This window comes from Podarcis raffonei, chromosome 12 (assembly GCF_027172205.1).
Source record: "Podarcis raffonei isolate rPodRaf1 chromosome 12, rPodRaf1.pri, whole genome shotgun sequence".
NCBI lineage: Eukaryota > Metazoa > Chordata > Lepidosauria > Squamata > Lacertidae > Podarcis > Podarcis raffonei.
Window position 1 is genome coordinate 32,755,219 of NC_070613.1, and position 15,834 is coordinate 32,771,052.

The 15,834-nt window shown below is 43.8% G+C and overlaps 1 protein-coding gene across 2 annotated transcripts; it reads right to left on the reverse strand.

Annotated features, from left to right (window-relative positions):
- Positions 1 to 506: 506 nt before the first annotated feature.
- Positions 507 to 11,437, reverse strand: AGR3 (anterior gradient 3, protein disulphide isomerase family member). Of its 2 annotated transcripts, none has more exons than XM_053409538.1 (8): positions 11,278 to 11,437; positions 9,030 to 9,165; positions 8,194 to 8,257; positions 6,545 to 6,597; positions 5,533 to 5,609; positions 5,361 to 5,424; positions 3,768 to 3,851; positions 507 to 2,071 (listed from the first exon to the last, which is right to left on the reverse strand). In XM_053409538.1, exons 2-8 carry the CDS (start codon positions 9,130 to 9,132, stop codon positions 2,022 to 2,024), a joined length of 495 nt encoding a protein of 164 aa, XP_053265513.1. In that variant the 5' UTR covers positions 9,133 to 9,165; positions 11,278 to 11,437; the 3' UTR covers positions 507 to 2,021. The 2 variants fall into 2 exon arrangements, with proteins under 2 accessions (XP_053265513.1, XP_053265514.1); XM_053409539.1 differs by lacking the exon at positions 11,278 to 11,437 and adding an exon at positions 10,182 to 10,334.
- Between the last annotated feature and the right edge of the window lie 4,397 nt (positions 11,438 to 15,834).

The following is a 15,834-nucleotide window of genomic DNA, read 5'->3' on the forward strand; positions in this document are numbered from 1 at the left end:
AGAGCCCCATCGTCAGTTTTAGATGGATGCAGTCACTGTTGGTGCTTGAGGCTGAACGGAGAGGTTTAGAATGGCCACTTGGTCACAGAACGACTAGGTGGTGATGCGGAAGCGGAGGAAAGGATTTAGATGTTACTGAATAAGAGTAGATGGAAGGGCTTCAGAGTGGGAATGTGGTTTAACAAGTAGAATAGTTGCGCTTAAAAGGTCTGGAGCAGAGAGGTTGTTTCTTTCCGACAGTGGCTCAGTGATTTCTGCTTGGAGAAACCTCCATGTGAGTACGGTGCCCACCTGTGGCACTGATGGGGACTGCACATCCTCTGTGCCAGTGTTTCTCAAACAGCCTTGGCTCACTTTCAGGTGGGTCACAGCCTGCCCAGTGCCCCCTCCCTTGCCTGCCACACCCCAGGCTTTGCAGTTTCAGATTTGATGAAAGGTGCTTTGAACTATAGTTGGAAACGAGAGGCAGAAATCATAAAACAAACTGACAACACCAAAGAGAGGTCTGAAGGATTCGTCAGCAGTTTATTATTTTATTTTGGGGGGGGTTTCCCCATACAAAATTCAAATAATTTGAGTAATTTGTGCAGATAACACAACCAATTCCTTTGCAGAACAACTAAGGCTGTGCTCTTAAACCACCTATTAAGAAGTCAATCCCACTGAAATCAGTGGAAATGATTTTTGAATAAACTTTCCTAGGACTGTATTGTAAGAAATTGATCTTTCGCTCATTCACACTATCTTAGCAAATGCAGATTGCAATGAAATCTTCAAGATAACTCTGCACAAAAGCCTATTTCTACACAGCATTATAAAGACTGGGAGCTAACTACTGTAAATTAATGGACATAAGAAATGCAGCAGGAGATTCTCATCTAGGTAACCAGGAATACAAGAAGCATCACTGGAAAAGAGAAATACCTTTTCATCTCCAGCATGCCTATGCTAGAAGCAGCTCCTAGCTATTTAGATTGCAGAGCCTGCACTGGTTTGCACTAGTTTCTATTAATCCAGCATGGACTGATGCTTTTCTGTGCATCTTGTATGGTTGGGATGTACTGAAACAGAGCATTTTACACCCTAGGTTGAAAACTATGGGAGCTTCCAGTGTATAGCCATACATTTATGTTAATATGTTTGCATGGGCATTATATGAAATTGCCAGCTAGTGGCTTTCAGGATGGGTGAATCTGTCAATTTCCATTTCTCAGATCTTCTGTAATCTTAAATTCAGTTCTCCACATTTCCACGTATATAAAATTCACCAGCATTTTCATGCTAATTGATCCTAACAGATGCATGCTTGTGCATAATTTCCCCTACTATACACATTTCTGCAAAGCAGTTTCCCCCATCCTAGCATACTTTGTATCTTATTTTCACAAATATAAGTATTGCTATGTATGCTTTCCTCCAACTGCAGATTCTCAAGCTGTGGAATGAGACTCTGTGGGGGGGGGGGGGGTATTGTGAGATGAAGTTCCAGGAAGGGAAGGATCCTGAGGTAAAACTGTGCCTTCATTCTCACTAACTGAGGTTTGATACTGCATCCATGGCCACAACTGCTCCATACTTTGAAAGCATCATCATGCCCCTTTGAACAGTCATGGCTTCCCCCAAAGAATCCTGGGAACTGTAGTTGATTAAATTTGCTGGGAGTTGTTAGGGGGCCACCTATCCCCCTCAGAGAGCTAGGATTCCTAGAATTCTGTGGAAAGGGGGATAGACTGTTAAGCCACTCTATAGCTCTGTAGGGGGAATAGCAACTCTCAGCATCCTTAACAGACTACATTTCCCAGGATCCTTTGGGGGAAGCCATGACTATTTAAAGTGGCATGATACTGAAGATGGGGCCTACTACTACTACAGCTACCACCCTTGGAAGAGGCAAGATAGGCCTGGAATGGGATAACGGCAGGTTGGGAATAAAATTCCAGAGAGGGAAAAGAGAGATGGTCCAGATAGACAGTTCTTGATTCACATTGCTTCCCTGGGGTGTGATGATCTCACCGCTGCACTTATAGCTCAGTCTGAACAAGACGCAATGCTTTCTTCATGTTCTCTATTACTGAAAAAAAAGGAGAGAAAAAGATAGTGATGTGAATGATGATCACGGTTAAAAATAGAGAAAAGAAACTACCAAAAATCCTGCTGTTTTCCCCACCCCCCTGACCTTTGGAAGCAACAGCTGGGATCTTCTTGCACATGGAGAGCAAAACAAAAGAACCCAGAAATGCTTTGAGCTCCATCCAGTTAAGTGCAGGTGCAATACAGCCACATACCAATTAATCTCCGCCTGGGCCCAACAGACCTCTGTTTGTTCTCCCTGTCCCCAGCTCTATATAAGTATGAAGGCAGCAGAAGGGGCCAGTGCGGGGAAGGGGAGATATGTGCTTGGCTCCCCATATCTGGATCTTGGCTGACACACAATAGTAAAATGGTGGTGCGACCTTTTCATAATTGTCAGGAGCTTTCCTTGGAAGGCTCTTCAGCAACTGTGTGGCTCCGAGAGGCCATGCCTGTAGCAGTGGGAAGTGGCGGCGGCAAAGGTGCAGGGGGAGGGATTGAGTGGGTGGAGGGGACAAGCAATGGAGGCAGAGGGGAAGGTGGAGGCATGGTGCATACTGGTGCCTATTTTTCTTGGGGGAAAAACCCTCTCTCAGATCGGAAGGTCAGCGGTTGGAATCTACTTGACGGGGTGAGCTCCCGTTGCTCTGTCCCAGCTTCTGCCAACCTAGCAGTTCGAATATATATACAGTGGAACCTCTACTTACGGACGTAATTAGTTCCGGAGGTCCATCCGTATATATATATATATATATATATATATATATATATATATATATATATATATATTCGGCCCATCCGAATATATATACAATGGAACCTCTACTTACGGACGTAATCAGTTCCGGAGGTCCATCCGTAAGTTGATCTGGGTCGCTGGTAGAAGCGCCATTGTGCGCAGGTGCATTCGGTGGCAGCACGCTTCTGCGCATGTGCAGACGGCGGCAGCCACTTCTACGCGTGTGCAAATGGCTGCTTCTGCACGTGCGCGAATCGCGGCAAAACCAGCATTTACTTCTGGGTTTGCCGCAGTCACAACTTGGATTGGACCCAAGTAGAGGCGGTCGTAAGTAGAGGTTCTACTGTATATATATGCCACCAGCACAAGGATAGCAGTGCACTGCGCCCCCCCCCCGGCCAATGTCCATATGCTCAGCACATCTGAAACGGCAACCTGTGCGTGTAAGTATATAAAAGCTCCCCTTTTGGATGCTGCACTAAACATTCAGACATCAGGGCACGGGGCCAGTAAAGCATACAGACATTAGTGCTGTGCTGTCAGCTGTCCTCAAAATTCTAGAATTTCTTGCTTTAATGGAAATGCACATGTTCAGGAAGACTGCAGAGTGCAGACCACTGCTGGGATGATATGTAAGGTGAAAAAAGGAACCTCATAAACACCCCTTGGTTTCTTCAAAAGTAAGATGAGCAAGACAAAAAACCCGCACCCAACCTGTGAGAGTTTCTGTAACATTTTCTCCCCACTTTGATAATTTTTGAAAGCCATTTCTTTTCTCATTAATTAATAGAGATTTTTTTTAAAAAAAAGCACAGGAGGTAAATTTTTGGCACAGCAGGAGGTAAATTTTTGGACCTGCTTCTCACTTTGGGTATTTTGTAATCTCCTGGAGGGGTTCACCTGAGCACTCCCTGTATGGGCAGCTCAAACATAAGCTTGTTTTGAGCGATCAACTCACAGACTGGCAGGTCTTGAGGCTCATAAGTATAGAGTCGATTAGAGTATCTTCCAGTGATATCAGCCCTTACCGTAAGTGAAGGATCTGGAAAAGCAAACAAAATATCGTAGTCATCCCTGATACAACAGCATCTTACTCTTATTTCATGCCAAGAGGTAGGAATTAAGATTTTTGAGGGATGTTACTCAGTTGTCTGTAATGAAATTAATTTTAATATGGCTCAGTCTAGAGTCTGATTCCGGTTATGGTTCTCAGGGCAAGGACAAACCATAGTTTGCTGGTTTGGATGTGATGGCAAACTATGGCTTTTTGAACACCTGGACATTACTAATTAATTAGTACAGCACTCGAAGGAGATGGAAGCAGAGGAATGAGAGAGCATGTGTGTAAAATCTTGTTCCTATAGCACCGAACAATAGTTTAGCATTAAGTGTGAACCAACCCATTGCACAACAGTGATGGACGGTTGGGATGTGGGTAGGAATCTATCTTGGCTGTCTCTTAGTTGAAGACCCAGGTCATTGAGCCTGAGCTTCCACCACCGCCACCTGCCACAAACCATCAGGAGGTTTAACAAATTGAAGGACAGCGTCCTCTTTCTATGCTCCTCCCAATGGCAACATGCAGATGGAGACAGATTTACCTGCTTTAAGTCATTTACATACTGTCTTCTTTTGTATATTATTTACTACAAAGCTCGACGACTAAGCTCTTTAGCGACGAAACATCGGATTACCGGAACGTCTGAGCACTGAACCACTGGTATATCACAAGTGGACTCTTTATTTACTGTGTTTGGTATTGTTTAAGATAAAACTTGTTTGGGAAAGAAACTACCTTTGCCATTTTTATGAATGTTTAGTGTTTGTTTACAGATAGTTGTCTTGGTGATATTATCTTGTGTTGATTGCAGTAGTCATTGTATCACTACCCTGTTCATTGCAGTGGGCCTTCTCGGTAGTGGCGCCTGCCCTGTGGAACGCCCTCCCATGAGATGTCAAAGAAATAAATAGCTATCTGACTTTTAGAAGACTTCTGAAGGCAGCCCTGTTTAGGGAAGTTTTTTATGTTTGATGCTTTATCACTTTTTAAATTATTATTATTAATATTCTGTTAGGAGCCACCCAGAGTGGCTGGGGAAACCCAGTCAGATGGGCGGGGTATAAATAAAATAATTGTTGTTGTTGTTAAACAAACCACCATTGGCAAGATTGGCAGCAGCAACAGCAGATATGTACTATGCTTATGATACTACTGTATTCTCTTGTTAATTATGCTCTTTTAGATGAGTATTTTGTATCCCTTTGATTATGTTTTCTTTTGAAATCTTTCAGATAATCTTTTTTTTGTTAACTTTGTTGTGTTAAATGTGCATTCTGTAGTTGACCACCTTAGCAATGTATTGTAGAGATCTGCTGCTGCAATGTTAGGCATGTAATTATTTTAAGTTTACATTACTGCTAGGAGCAGGCGACTTTCACTTTCCCTTCACCACCCATGGACTCTCCTGCAGTGTCAACCAGCTGCTGGAAAGCCTCATGCTTCATTGAGATGAGGTTCCATTTTAGGGTCATAGTCACATCCAACACATACCTACAAACATGATTCGAGGCACATATTGTCCATCAGGTGACATGTTCTTGTCTGTTGTTTCATGCTGGCAGGGAAAAAAAAGTAAAGAATGCACACCATCTTAACCTTTAGCACTAAATCAAGCATTGTAACTACAAACAATAAGTTTAATCTGTGCATTACATGTGCGCACCATCAGATTGAGCATGATGAAGTTGTTCTGGCACATCTCTTGAATTTCTTGGTTGTCCACGAAAACCTTCTTCAGTGCTGGAGAGAGCAAAGGAAGTTCGTCATTCCAAGTGCAAAATACAACAAATGCAAAGAGAGAAGGCAAGCATTCCTCTTTATTAGAGTGTTGTGGGCCAGGAGTCAGTTGTGCCTGCTGAACAGCAGCCTGAAAGGGGAGAAGGCAGAGTCACTCCACCTGCAGCTGATCAGCCTTCAAGGACACAGAGAAGAAGAAGGCACTGATGAGAACCAGCTGGCTTCAGCCTTCTCAAGCAGAGATTACAGCAGCAGTCAGATGCTGGCAACAACTCTTGTAGCTCCTGGTCCTACCTTGATGCTTCCTGCTCGCCTTGACCCCATGATCATCAGATTCCCTGACCCCTGGACCATCTGACCACATAGATTGCTGTTTGCCCAATCCTAGGACTGGACCTGATTTTGGATGCTGACTTGCCTGACCTCCAGGCAAGTACACCTCAGAGACTCTTCTGGTTGGCTGGCTTCCCAGCTCCACTGAACTCTGCATGTTGTTGCTCTACAACGAGACTACGACATAGAACAATACAAAATAGAACCATCCATTGTGGTCATATCTTCCATGACCCCATCTTCCTCTTCACAACAGAAGACAGAACTGGCACCTCAGTCAAAGTCTTTTCCACCAAGGTAAGGGACATTGTATTTCTATTTGAATTAGAGTACGGTTACCAGATGTCCCCGTTTCCTGGGGACAGTCCTCTGATTTACAAATCAGTCCCAATACAAAATCCTATCATTCCTAGTGAAGTTGAAAAATGTCCCAGGATTCATTGAAAAAAATCTGGTAACCTTAAATTAGAGTCAAATGTGTATCCTGTTTCCTTTTTGCAGGGAATATGCAAGCAGCCACCTGAAGTGCAACACACAGTAGAATCATTTATGTTTGCAGAGAGATACAAGAAATTGTCGCTTCAAATCAAACATGCGTGATTTACCTTGACAATACGGACAATCTTCCAAATGGTGAATGACCATCAGTGGCTTATTACTTTTCCAAGGGGAGAAAATAACATATTAGGTTAAATGCAGATACATTTTTCTATCATAAATGGGATGATGGGTAAATGTTGTGGCAATGAATTAAGTAACAATCACAAAGTAAATTCAACAGGCTCAGAGAAATCCTCTGCAAAGGGACAAGAAAAGTATCATATTTTTCGCTCTATAGGACATACCCGACCATAGGATGCACCTTGTTTTAGAGGGGGAGAACAAGAAAAAAAATCTCCCCCTCTCTGCTCAGCCCCCCTTCAGCGAAGCGGCAGGAGAAACAGAGCCCCTTCCATTTCTCCTGCCGCTTCGCTGAAGGGGCGCTGCGCAGCTCTCCCTCTCTGCATAAGCCAGGAGAGTCTTGCTCTCCCGGCTTCAGCAAAAGGAACCCGAAGCCTTTGGAGCGCAGCGCGAAGTCCCGCTGTGCTCCAAAGGCTTCAGGGATAGCCACCTCCGGAGCGTGGAGGGACCGCTCCCTTTGCGCTTCGGAGGCTTCGCATTGCTATCGCTGAAGCCAAGGAGCCTGCATTCACTCCATAGGATGCACACACATTTCCCCTTAATTTTTGGAGGGGAAAAAATGCATCTTATAGAGCAAAAAATACAGTAAGCAGTGCAGGTTTGTTTACCCCGTCCCCTGTAGGATTCCCCTTCCTGACAGGCGCGGGTGAAACATGAAACCTGCAGAGCAACTATAAGAACCATATTTGAATGTCTGATACCTTCTTCCATATTTCATCTCAAGATTCCTACCTCATACATAAAGCCCATAACAATTTGGAAATGAATTATGTGAAAGATTACTTACTCCTCTATCAACCTGTAAGATCCATTAGATAACTGGGGAAAATTTTATGGCACCACACCTAACAAGCAAGGGTAGGGAGCCTTTTTGACTGTGACCCCACCCCATGGGCCAACTTTGAAACATGGGCGGGGCAACCCACCTGTCATTCACACGATGTCATCATGATGCCGCACTGTTGACAGGTGGATTATCCTGCCCACCTGCCAAAATCCCTTGTGCTGGGTTCCCAAGCTTGGGAAGCACAGCTCGAAGGGTGTTGCCAGCCCTAAGCTTTGCAAGTCTCCCCACGTTGCTCCTTTCCACCCCGGATGGAAATGGAAAGGAGCCACACGGAGCAAGTTTTCCCTTTCTGCTGCTTTTGGAAATTGAAAGGAGCAGCATGCGGCTGCTTCAGAGTGCAGCACTGGGAGGGAGAATCAGCTTCCATAGAATGGAAACTGCTTCCCCATCCTTGAGTTGTCGGAGATACAGTGGTACATCGGGTTACAGACACTTCAGGTTACAGACTCTGCTAACCAAGAAATAGTACCTCGGGTTAAGAACTTTGCTTCAGGATGAGAACAGAAATCGTGCTCTGGTGGCGCAGTGGCAGCGGGAGGCCCCATTAGCTAAAGTGGTGCTTCAGGTTAAGAACAGTTTCAGGTTAAGAACAGACCTCCAGAACAAATTAAGTACTTAACCCAAGATACTACTGTATATGCATAGTTCTTACACTGTCAGCCTGGAAGGGATGTTTTGTTAGAGCAAAATTCCTTCTCCTAAACAGCTTTAGGGATGGAATCTTACCTTTGTTTTGCCTGGTAGAGCCCTTCTTCATAAGTCTGTACCCAAGTTATATCATCTCCCCATCCTGGAACAACAGATTCAAGGTAGATCACTGTCCATTCAGTCATCCAATATATTTTTCAAAGTAATCTAAGCCAACAATGAAAATTGCAAATGTCCACCCTTTCCGTCTTTTTATAGTGGCTGATCAGTAGTTTGTACGTTATCCTCTCTGTTATTAGGCACCACTTTTCTCATGACAATTTTGGCACATACCAGGCACACATACATTTAGGTGAGAGCTTGTGGGACAGTGTTTTCACACCATTTGAAAAACCAGCCCACCACCATATTCAAGGAGAAGCCACATTCTTCTAGGGCCTTCTCGGTGGTGGTGCCCACCCTGTGGAACGCCCTCCCACCAGATGTCAAGGAAATAAACAACTACCTGACTTTTAGAAAACATCTGAAGGGAGCCCTGTTTCGGGAAGTTTTTAATGTTTGATGTTTTATCATGTTTTTAATATTCTGTTGGGAGCTGCCCAGAGTGGCTGGGGAAACCCAGCCAGATGGGTGGGGTATAAGTAATACATTATTATTATTATTATTATTATTATTATTATTATTATTATTATTAGGTTAGAGTCTGGATGATGTGATACTTTCAGGCTAGAACTAGCAAGCAATGATGTTCATCTTTCAAACCACCTTCCTGATCCAGTGGTTATTTAAATAATAATAATTTCCTTGTCTTTAAAAATTTCCATACCTCGTTAAACACCTACTTGTTTTGAATGAACTTTAAAAAGTAATCAAGATCGTGCAGGAATCCAAAGAACAGAGTGACACTACAGTACCTCTGGAGAGTGTCTGGGGAACTCTTTTTTCCTTTTTGATTGCCATTGCAAAATTGGAGGAAACAGCAATTAGCATGAAAGATAAGCCCAGCGCTGAGTGCATCTTTGTCTTCTTTCAACCCTCTTCAAGATAGACCTTGATAAATGGAAGAGAAAGTCAATGTTTTAACCTGGTATCTTCCTGAGAAGCTGTGCTTGTATGTGTTCTGATAAGATACTTTTTTTATTCTAAGAAAGAGATACGAATTTCCTTTAACAAACTACTGAAACCAAACCCACGTATTAATGAAAAAAGACAGGCAGATTACGCTGAATGATTAATAGTGATTTCAGGCTCATTTTATTTTTTGCCCATTAACACAATATCACTAAGAACAGTCCCTCTGTCTCTTATGAGCAGATGGTGACCAGGAAATGTATACTTGTCTGATATTCAAAAATCTCATTTTGTAGGGAAACGTTTGAATTTTTGAAGGGTAATTTTGCATTTTTTAAAAAAGTAGTAATTTAGTGCAACCCCCTCACTCTTGTTTTATGGAACATGAAATGTTTAACAGAACTGAAATGGCTCAGTTTGGCTCAGTCAGTAGAATGTGAGACTCTTAATCTCGGGGTTGTGGGTTTGAGCCCCATGTTGGGGCAAAAGATTCTTTCATTATAGAGGGTTGGACTAGATGATCCTCGTGGTCCCCTCAACTCCACAATTCTATGATGCTAGGCACCAAAAATGCCACAAAGCTTCTGACGATAGCTGTGATTTGAATTCAATTTTCTCCCACATCTAACCAGAAATTCAAATGCTAGGCTTGCCCAATACTAGGCAGTGTTAATAATAATAATAATAATAATAATAATAATAATAATAATAATAATAAATTAATAAACCCATAGGAACTTGGTTGACCTTCTTGCTGAATATTCAAGGGAATGTTTCCTTTCATTGCACCAGCCCATTTCATGTTAAATTATGTGGTTCCATATATGGTTCCATAAAGAAACAATTGCAAATTTCATTGAGCAACTAATCTCCGCTGTTCTTTCTTTTCTTTTTTAACAAGACCTGGACAAAATGGGCCATTTGTAAACATGGCTGGTCGCGGCACAATCTTGTAATCTCAGAAGTTGGTCTCCCTTGAGTTCAGTGGGGCTTACCCAAGGAAAGGTGGCCCTAAAATTGCAACCTGAATTCTGCTAATATTGGCAAATTCTCTCAAATGCACTTTGAAAGGGTCACAACAGATCGTAGTCGTAAATGTCTACTGAGAAGTTGTCACAAGATTGTGCTGTGGCTGCTTCATTCTCCAGAAATTCTGAAATTGTAAAAGTAATTGCTTTTGTAGACAAATTAGGATTTCATGGTATAAGTATTTTACCTTCACAGCAAAAGACTTCATTTAAGAGAACCGATGCAATTTATACATATTTACTCCGAAGTAAGTCTCCAAAGCATTTATTCCCAGACAAATTGGTATAGGATTGCAGCATTAAGCTGTAATCCTATACACTCTTAACTGGGAGTAAGTTCTATTGAGCTTAATTGGACATACTTCTGAGTAGACATGCATAGGATTGCGCCATTGACATCAGTTGTATGGAATGGCTTTTCTTCCATTTGTTCTCAGCCAAGAAATCTCTCCTGGGGACAAAAAGGTTAGCTCCAAATTCTCTACATAGTAAATTATTACGGATAAAAGGAGACCTTAAACAATCAATATTATCGCTGTCAGATGCAGAGGTTAGTAACAGCAAGCACTAAGCACACCTGTTTAAATAAGAAATTAAAGAAATTTCTTATCTATTAATTAAAGAAATTAATAAGATATTGTTGAGAAACCATTTCCAATTTGCAAAGACAAAGCTCGCGCCAACCATGGCAGACAAGATTCCTCAAAGACACACAAATCACTAGCCGCTAAACTTTATTAAAATATAATTTTCTTTTAAAAATGAAACATTTTTCTCATTGGGAAAATCTCCCGCCTTCTTCCTTAATATAAGTCATAACTGCTGCTATTGGAAACCTTTGACCCCACCCTGGATAAACACAATCCCATTGTCAGCAAGTTTTTACAACACTGTGAAATCTACTTCAAATACAGGTATTGCAGCCAAGAGATGCCCCTTAGTGAATATTTCACAGAAAATGGGTAGACCGTGTGTAACTTCTTCCTGCCCCAGTTTATTTGCTTCTTTTGTTTAAGGTAAATTTGCAATTAAAAGATGTTAAAAACTCTGGATTTTTGCTCACCGGAGCTGATCAGTTGCGCCAGCGAAAGTTCCTTGCCAAGGAAGCAAATGTTTTAAAGTGGGTGTGATTTATAGATCTGAGAACAGCTGACCTGCCTGGTCCCTTCATCCAGATTTTACAGCAGTATAGTTCCTTGAAAAAGGGATAGCAATGCCTGGCCCTGTCCCATCCCTCCCTTCCTCCTCCCTCCCTCCTTTCCCTAAACTTCTCTGCAAGTTCTCATCCTGGCATATTGAATGCTCAGATTTCTCTCCCCATCTTTGCTTGTATCAGGTGTCATTGCATTGGAACGGAGGAAAAGTAGCGTTTTTGTGTGCATCTGTGGCTTTTCCTCCCAAATGGCTACAGCCTGGCTCCAGTTCAGTGAAATAAGAAACCAGCAATGAAAGTTGGAACTGGAGGTGCTATTGTTTCCAATGAATGGCTGAGTTCACTAGGACTCTGAGATTAGGGATGAAACTAATAGGAAGATACAACAGTTAGCCTTTGTGCAGAAAAAATGTAATTAAGAAATCAAGGTAAAAAAAAAAAAGTTTAACCGAGAAGGGGAGGGGGGGAAAACCCAAAGTCCTCACCTTTCACAGAATAATGATTGAGCTATGGATGAGTAAGGAGGACGAGAGTTTTAAATGTGTTTTCCAATGCAGTTCTGCTGACTTCATTGTGCTTTCAACAGAGGGTTGTTTACTTTGGTTACACACCTATGTTATCTTTGCCCCTTTTTGTTGCTTGGAATCCACTGACAATTGGGTCACCGATCAGGTGTCAGGAAATCCTGGATATGTGGGCAGCTCTCCCAGGTGGTGAACTTTTGAATTACAGGTGCCAGCTTTGCCACAGAAGTAGACTGACTCCGCCTACCTAGGCTGCCTATTGGCTCTTCCTGGACAGGAAGGAGTATAAGAAGCCTTCCTGTTCCAGCTGACCATTGTGAATTCTTCTGTTCCTGAGCACTGATGTGTAGTTAGTTATTGCTGCTAACCGAGCCTTCTGAGGAGCAGTTGAAAGAGCTAGGTATGTTTAGCCTGGAAAGAGGAGACTGAAAGGAAATATGATAGCCATCTTCCATTACAGTGGTACCTCTGGGTGCGAACAGGATCCGTTCCAGAGCCCTATTTGCATCCTGAAGCAACCCGCGTCTGCACGTGTGCGGGTCACGATTTGCCGCTTCCGCACATGCGCGTGATGTCATCTTGAGCGTCTGCGCATGCGCGAGCAGCGAAACCCAGAAGTATCATGTTCCGTTACTTCTGGGTCGCCGCAGAGCATAACCTGTAAACGCTCAACCTGAAGCACATTTAACCCGAGGTATGACTGTATTTTTATTTTGTTTTGTTTTATTATTTAAATTTATATACCGCCCTATACCCGGGGTCTCAGGGCGGTTCACAGAATAAAATCAAGATATAAAACCACAAAATACCTAATAAAAATAAAAACAGCAAACCAATAACACCCCACTCCACAAAAAAACACATTTGAAAAGGGCATCGGATGTAAATTGGATCAACCAAAGGCCTGGTTAAAAAGGAACCTTTTTGCCTGGTGCCTAAAGGTGTGTAATGAAGGTGCCAGGCAAACTTCCCTGGGGAGAGCATTCCACAGACAGGGAGCCACTGCAGAGAAGGCTTGTCACATGGGCTGTAGCCCTGTAGCCTAGGGCTGTCACATGGAAGGGGAACCAGCTTGTTTTTTTCCTGCTACAGAGGGTAGAATTCAAACCAATGGCTTCAAGTTACAAGAAAGGAGATCCCGACTAAACATCAGGAAAAGCTTTCGGACAGTAAGAGCTGTTTGACAATGGAATGGCCTCCTTCTAGGAGGCTGTGGACTCTCCTTCCTTGGAGGTTTTTGTGCAGAGGTTGGATGGCCATCTGTCCTGGATGAATTAGTTGAGATTCCTGCATTGCAGGGGGTTGGTCTAGATGTCCCTTGGGGTCCCTTCCACCTCTACAGTTCTGATTCTACGGTCCTGACTTCTGGCTTACGCCTCCCTCCTGATTCGTCATCTATTTTATTTATTTATGAAATATTTATATACTGCTGTATCATTTTTTTAAAAAAAAATATATCAGAGTGGTTTCCAAAATTATATATACTAAAAGCACACAAAAATTTAAAATGATAGACCATCAACTAATCATTATTTCTTAATCGCCTGCATAAACCTGGTGGCATAAGAAAGTTTTCAGCAGGTATTTAAAGGTTGAAACAGAAGGCACTCACTGAATCTGTATTAGCAGAGCATTCCACAGGACTGGACCAATGCGGCTAAGAGGAAGGTTTCTTGTTGACAGATGAGACTTGCCAACACTGGAGACAACAACTGATGCTGCTCCAGATTATCTTAGTGGCTGATCTTAGATCTAAGGGCTTAGGCGATCCTAAGGTACCCTGGACCCACATTGTTCAGGGCTTTGAAAATGAGTAAGACGACCTTGAACTTCGCTTAGCAGTGGATGGGCAGCTGGTTCAGATCTTTTAACAAAAGCTGGCCAGTAATCTGGCTGCCACATTCTGCATCAGCTGGCGCTTGTGAATCTGACTTGCTTCTCTATCCTGACCCCTGGCTTGCCCTCTTTATGCATTCTTCTGTCCAGTATTTGCTGGCCTCGGAGCTCCTGATGCTTTGCTCCTGGCTCCCTTCAGACAGCTCACAGCTCAGTCTTGACATCAGGATCAGAAGAGCTCATTAAAAGGGTTCTTTCAGGCAGATAAAGATGAATAATAGAATCTTAACACTGCATGAACTCCTGAATAATAATAATAATAATAATAATAATAATAATAATAATAATTTATTATTTATACCCCGCCCATCTGGCTGGGCCTCCCCAGCCACTCTTGGCGGCTTCCATAGAAACCAAAAATACACTAAAATATCACACGTTAAAAACTTCCCTGAACAGGGCTGCCTTAAGATGTCTTCTGAATGTCAGGTAGTTGTTTATCGCTTTGACATCTGCTGGAAGGGAGTTCCACAGGGCGGGCGCCACTACCGAGAAGGCCCTCTGCCTGGTTCCCTGTAGCTTTGCTTCCCGCAATGAGGGAACCACCAGAAGGCTCTCGGCGCTGGACCTCAGCGTCCGGGCAGAACGATGGGGGTGGAGACGCTCCTTCAGGTATACTGGACCGAGGCCATTTAGGGCTTTAAAGGTCAGCACCAACACTTTGAATTGTGCTCGGAAACGTACTGGGAGCCAATGTAGGTCTTTCAAGACCGGTGTTATATGGTCTCAGCAGCCGCCCCCAGTCACCAGTCTAGCTGCCGCATTCTGGATTAGTTGTAGTTTCTGAGTCACCTTCAAAGGTAGCCCCACGTAGAGCGCATTGCAGTAGTCCAAGTGGGAGATAACCAGAGCATGCACCACTCTGGCGAGACAGTCCTCAGGCAGATAGGGTCTCAGCCTACGTACCAGATGGAGCTGGTAAACAGCTGCCCTGGACACAGATTTGACCTGTGCCTCCATGGACAGCTATGAGTCCAAAATGACTCCCAGGCTGTGCACCTGGTCCTTTAGGGGCACAGTTACCCCATTCAGGACCAGGGAATCCTCCACACCTGCCCGCCTCCTGTCCCCCCAAAACAGTACTTCTATCTTGTCAGGATTCAACCTCAATCTGTTAGCCACCATCCATCCTCCAACCGCCTCCAGACACTCATACAGGACCTTCACTGCCTTCACTGGTTCTGATTTAAAAGAGAGGTAGAGCTGGGTATCATCTGCATACTGATGAACACCCAGCCCAAACCCCCTGATGATCTCTCCCAGTGGCTGCATGTAAATGTTGAAAACCATGGGGGAGAGGACAGAACCCTGAGGCACCCCACAAGTGAGAGCCCAGGGGTCTGAACACTCATCCCCCACCACCACCTTCTGAACACGGCCCAGGAGGAAGGAGCGGAACCACTGTATGACAGTGCCCCCAGCTCCCAGCCCCTCAAGACGGTCCAGAAGGATGTTATGGTCGATGGTATCAAACGCCGCTGAGAGATCCAGCAGAACTAGGAAACAGCTCTAACCTTTGTCCCTAGCCCGCCGGAGATCATCAACCAGTGCGACCAAGGCAGTTTCAGTCCCATGATGAGGCCTGAATCCCGACTGGAAGGGATCCAAATGGTCTTCCAGGCGTGCCTGGAGTTGTTCAGCAACCACTCGCTCAATCACCTTGCCCAAGAATGGAAGATTTGAGACTGGGCGATAGTTGGCCATCGTGGCCGCATCTAAAGATGGTTTTTTAAGAAGCGGTTTAATAACCGCCTTTCAGTGGGTCTGGGAAGGCTCCCTCAAGGAGGGAAGCAATATTTCCTCTTGCAGTTCTTAGAGCAAAACCCATAGAATTTAAGACTGAATAGCTAATTGTCCATATTTGAGAGATGATACCATGGACTGTGAGAAGGTGATTGCGTATGGGAGGCAGTTTCCTGCAGCACTGGCCCCAGACAACCCCACGCATGAGGGCCCCATCTTGCCACCGCTTTCCCAGTCTGAAGCAGCTGAAATGCATTTTATCTATGTTAACCACAGCAGAGATCCCAATATTTTGCTATGAGTC

Excerpts from the sequence above, each read along its gene's own strand:
- AGR3 (XM_053409538.1), bottom strand. The coding sequence starts at position 9,132 with ATGCACTCAGCGCTGGGCTTATCTTTCATGCTAATTGCTGTTTCCTCC. Across the intron at positions 5,425-5,532 it reads TCATCATGCTCAATCTGATG|CATGAAACAACAGACAAGAA; the intron begins GTGCGCACATGT and ends TTTCCCTGCCAG. Across the intron at positions 2,072-3,767 it reads GCCTCAAGACCTGCCAGTCT|TAATAGAGAACATGAAGAAA; the intron begins GTGAGTTGATCG and ends CTTTTTTTTCAG.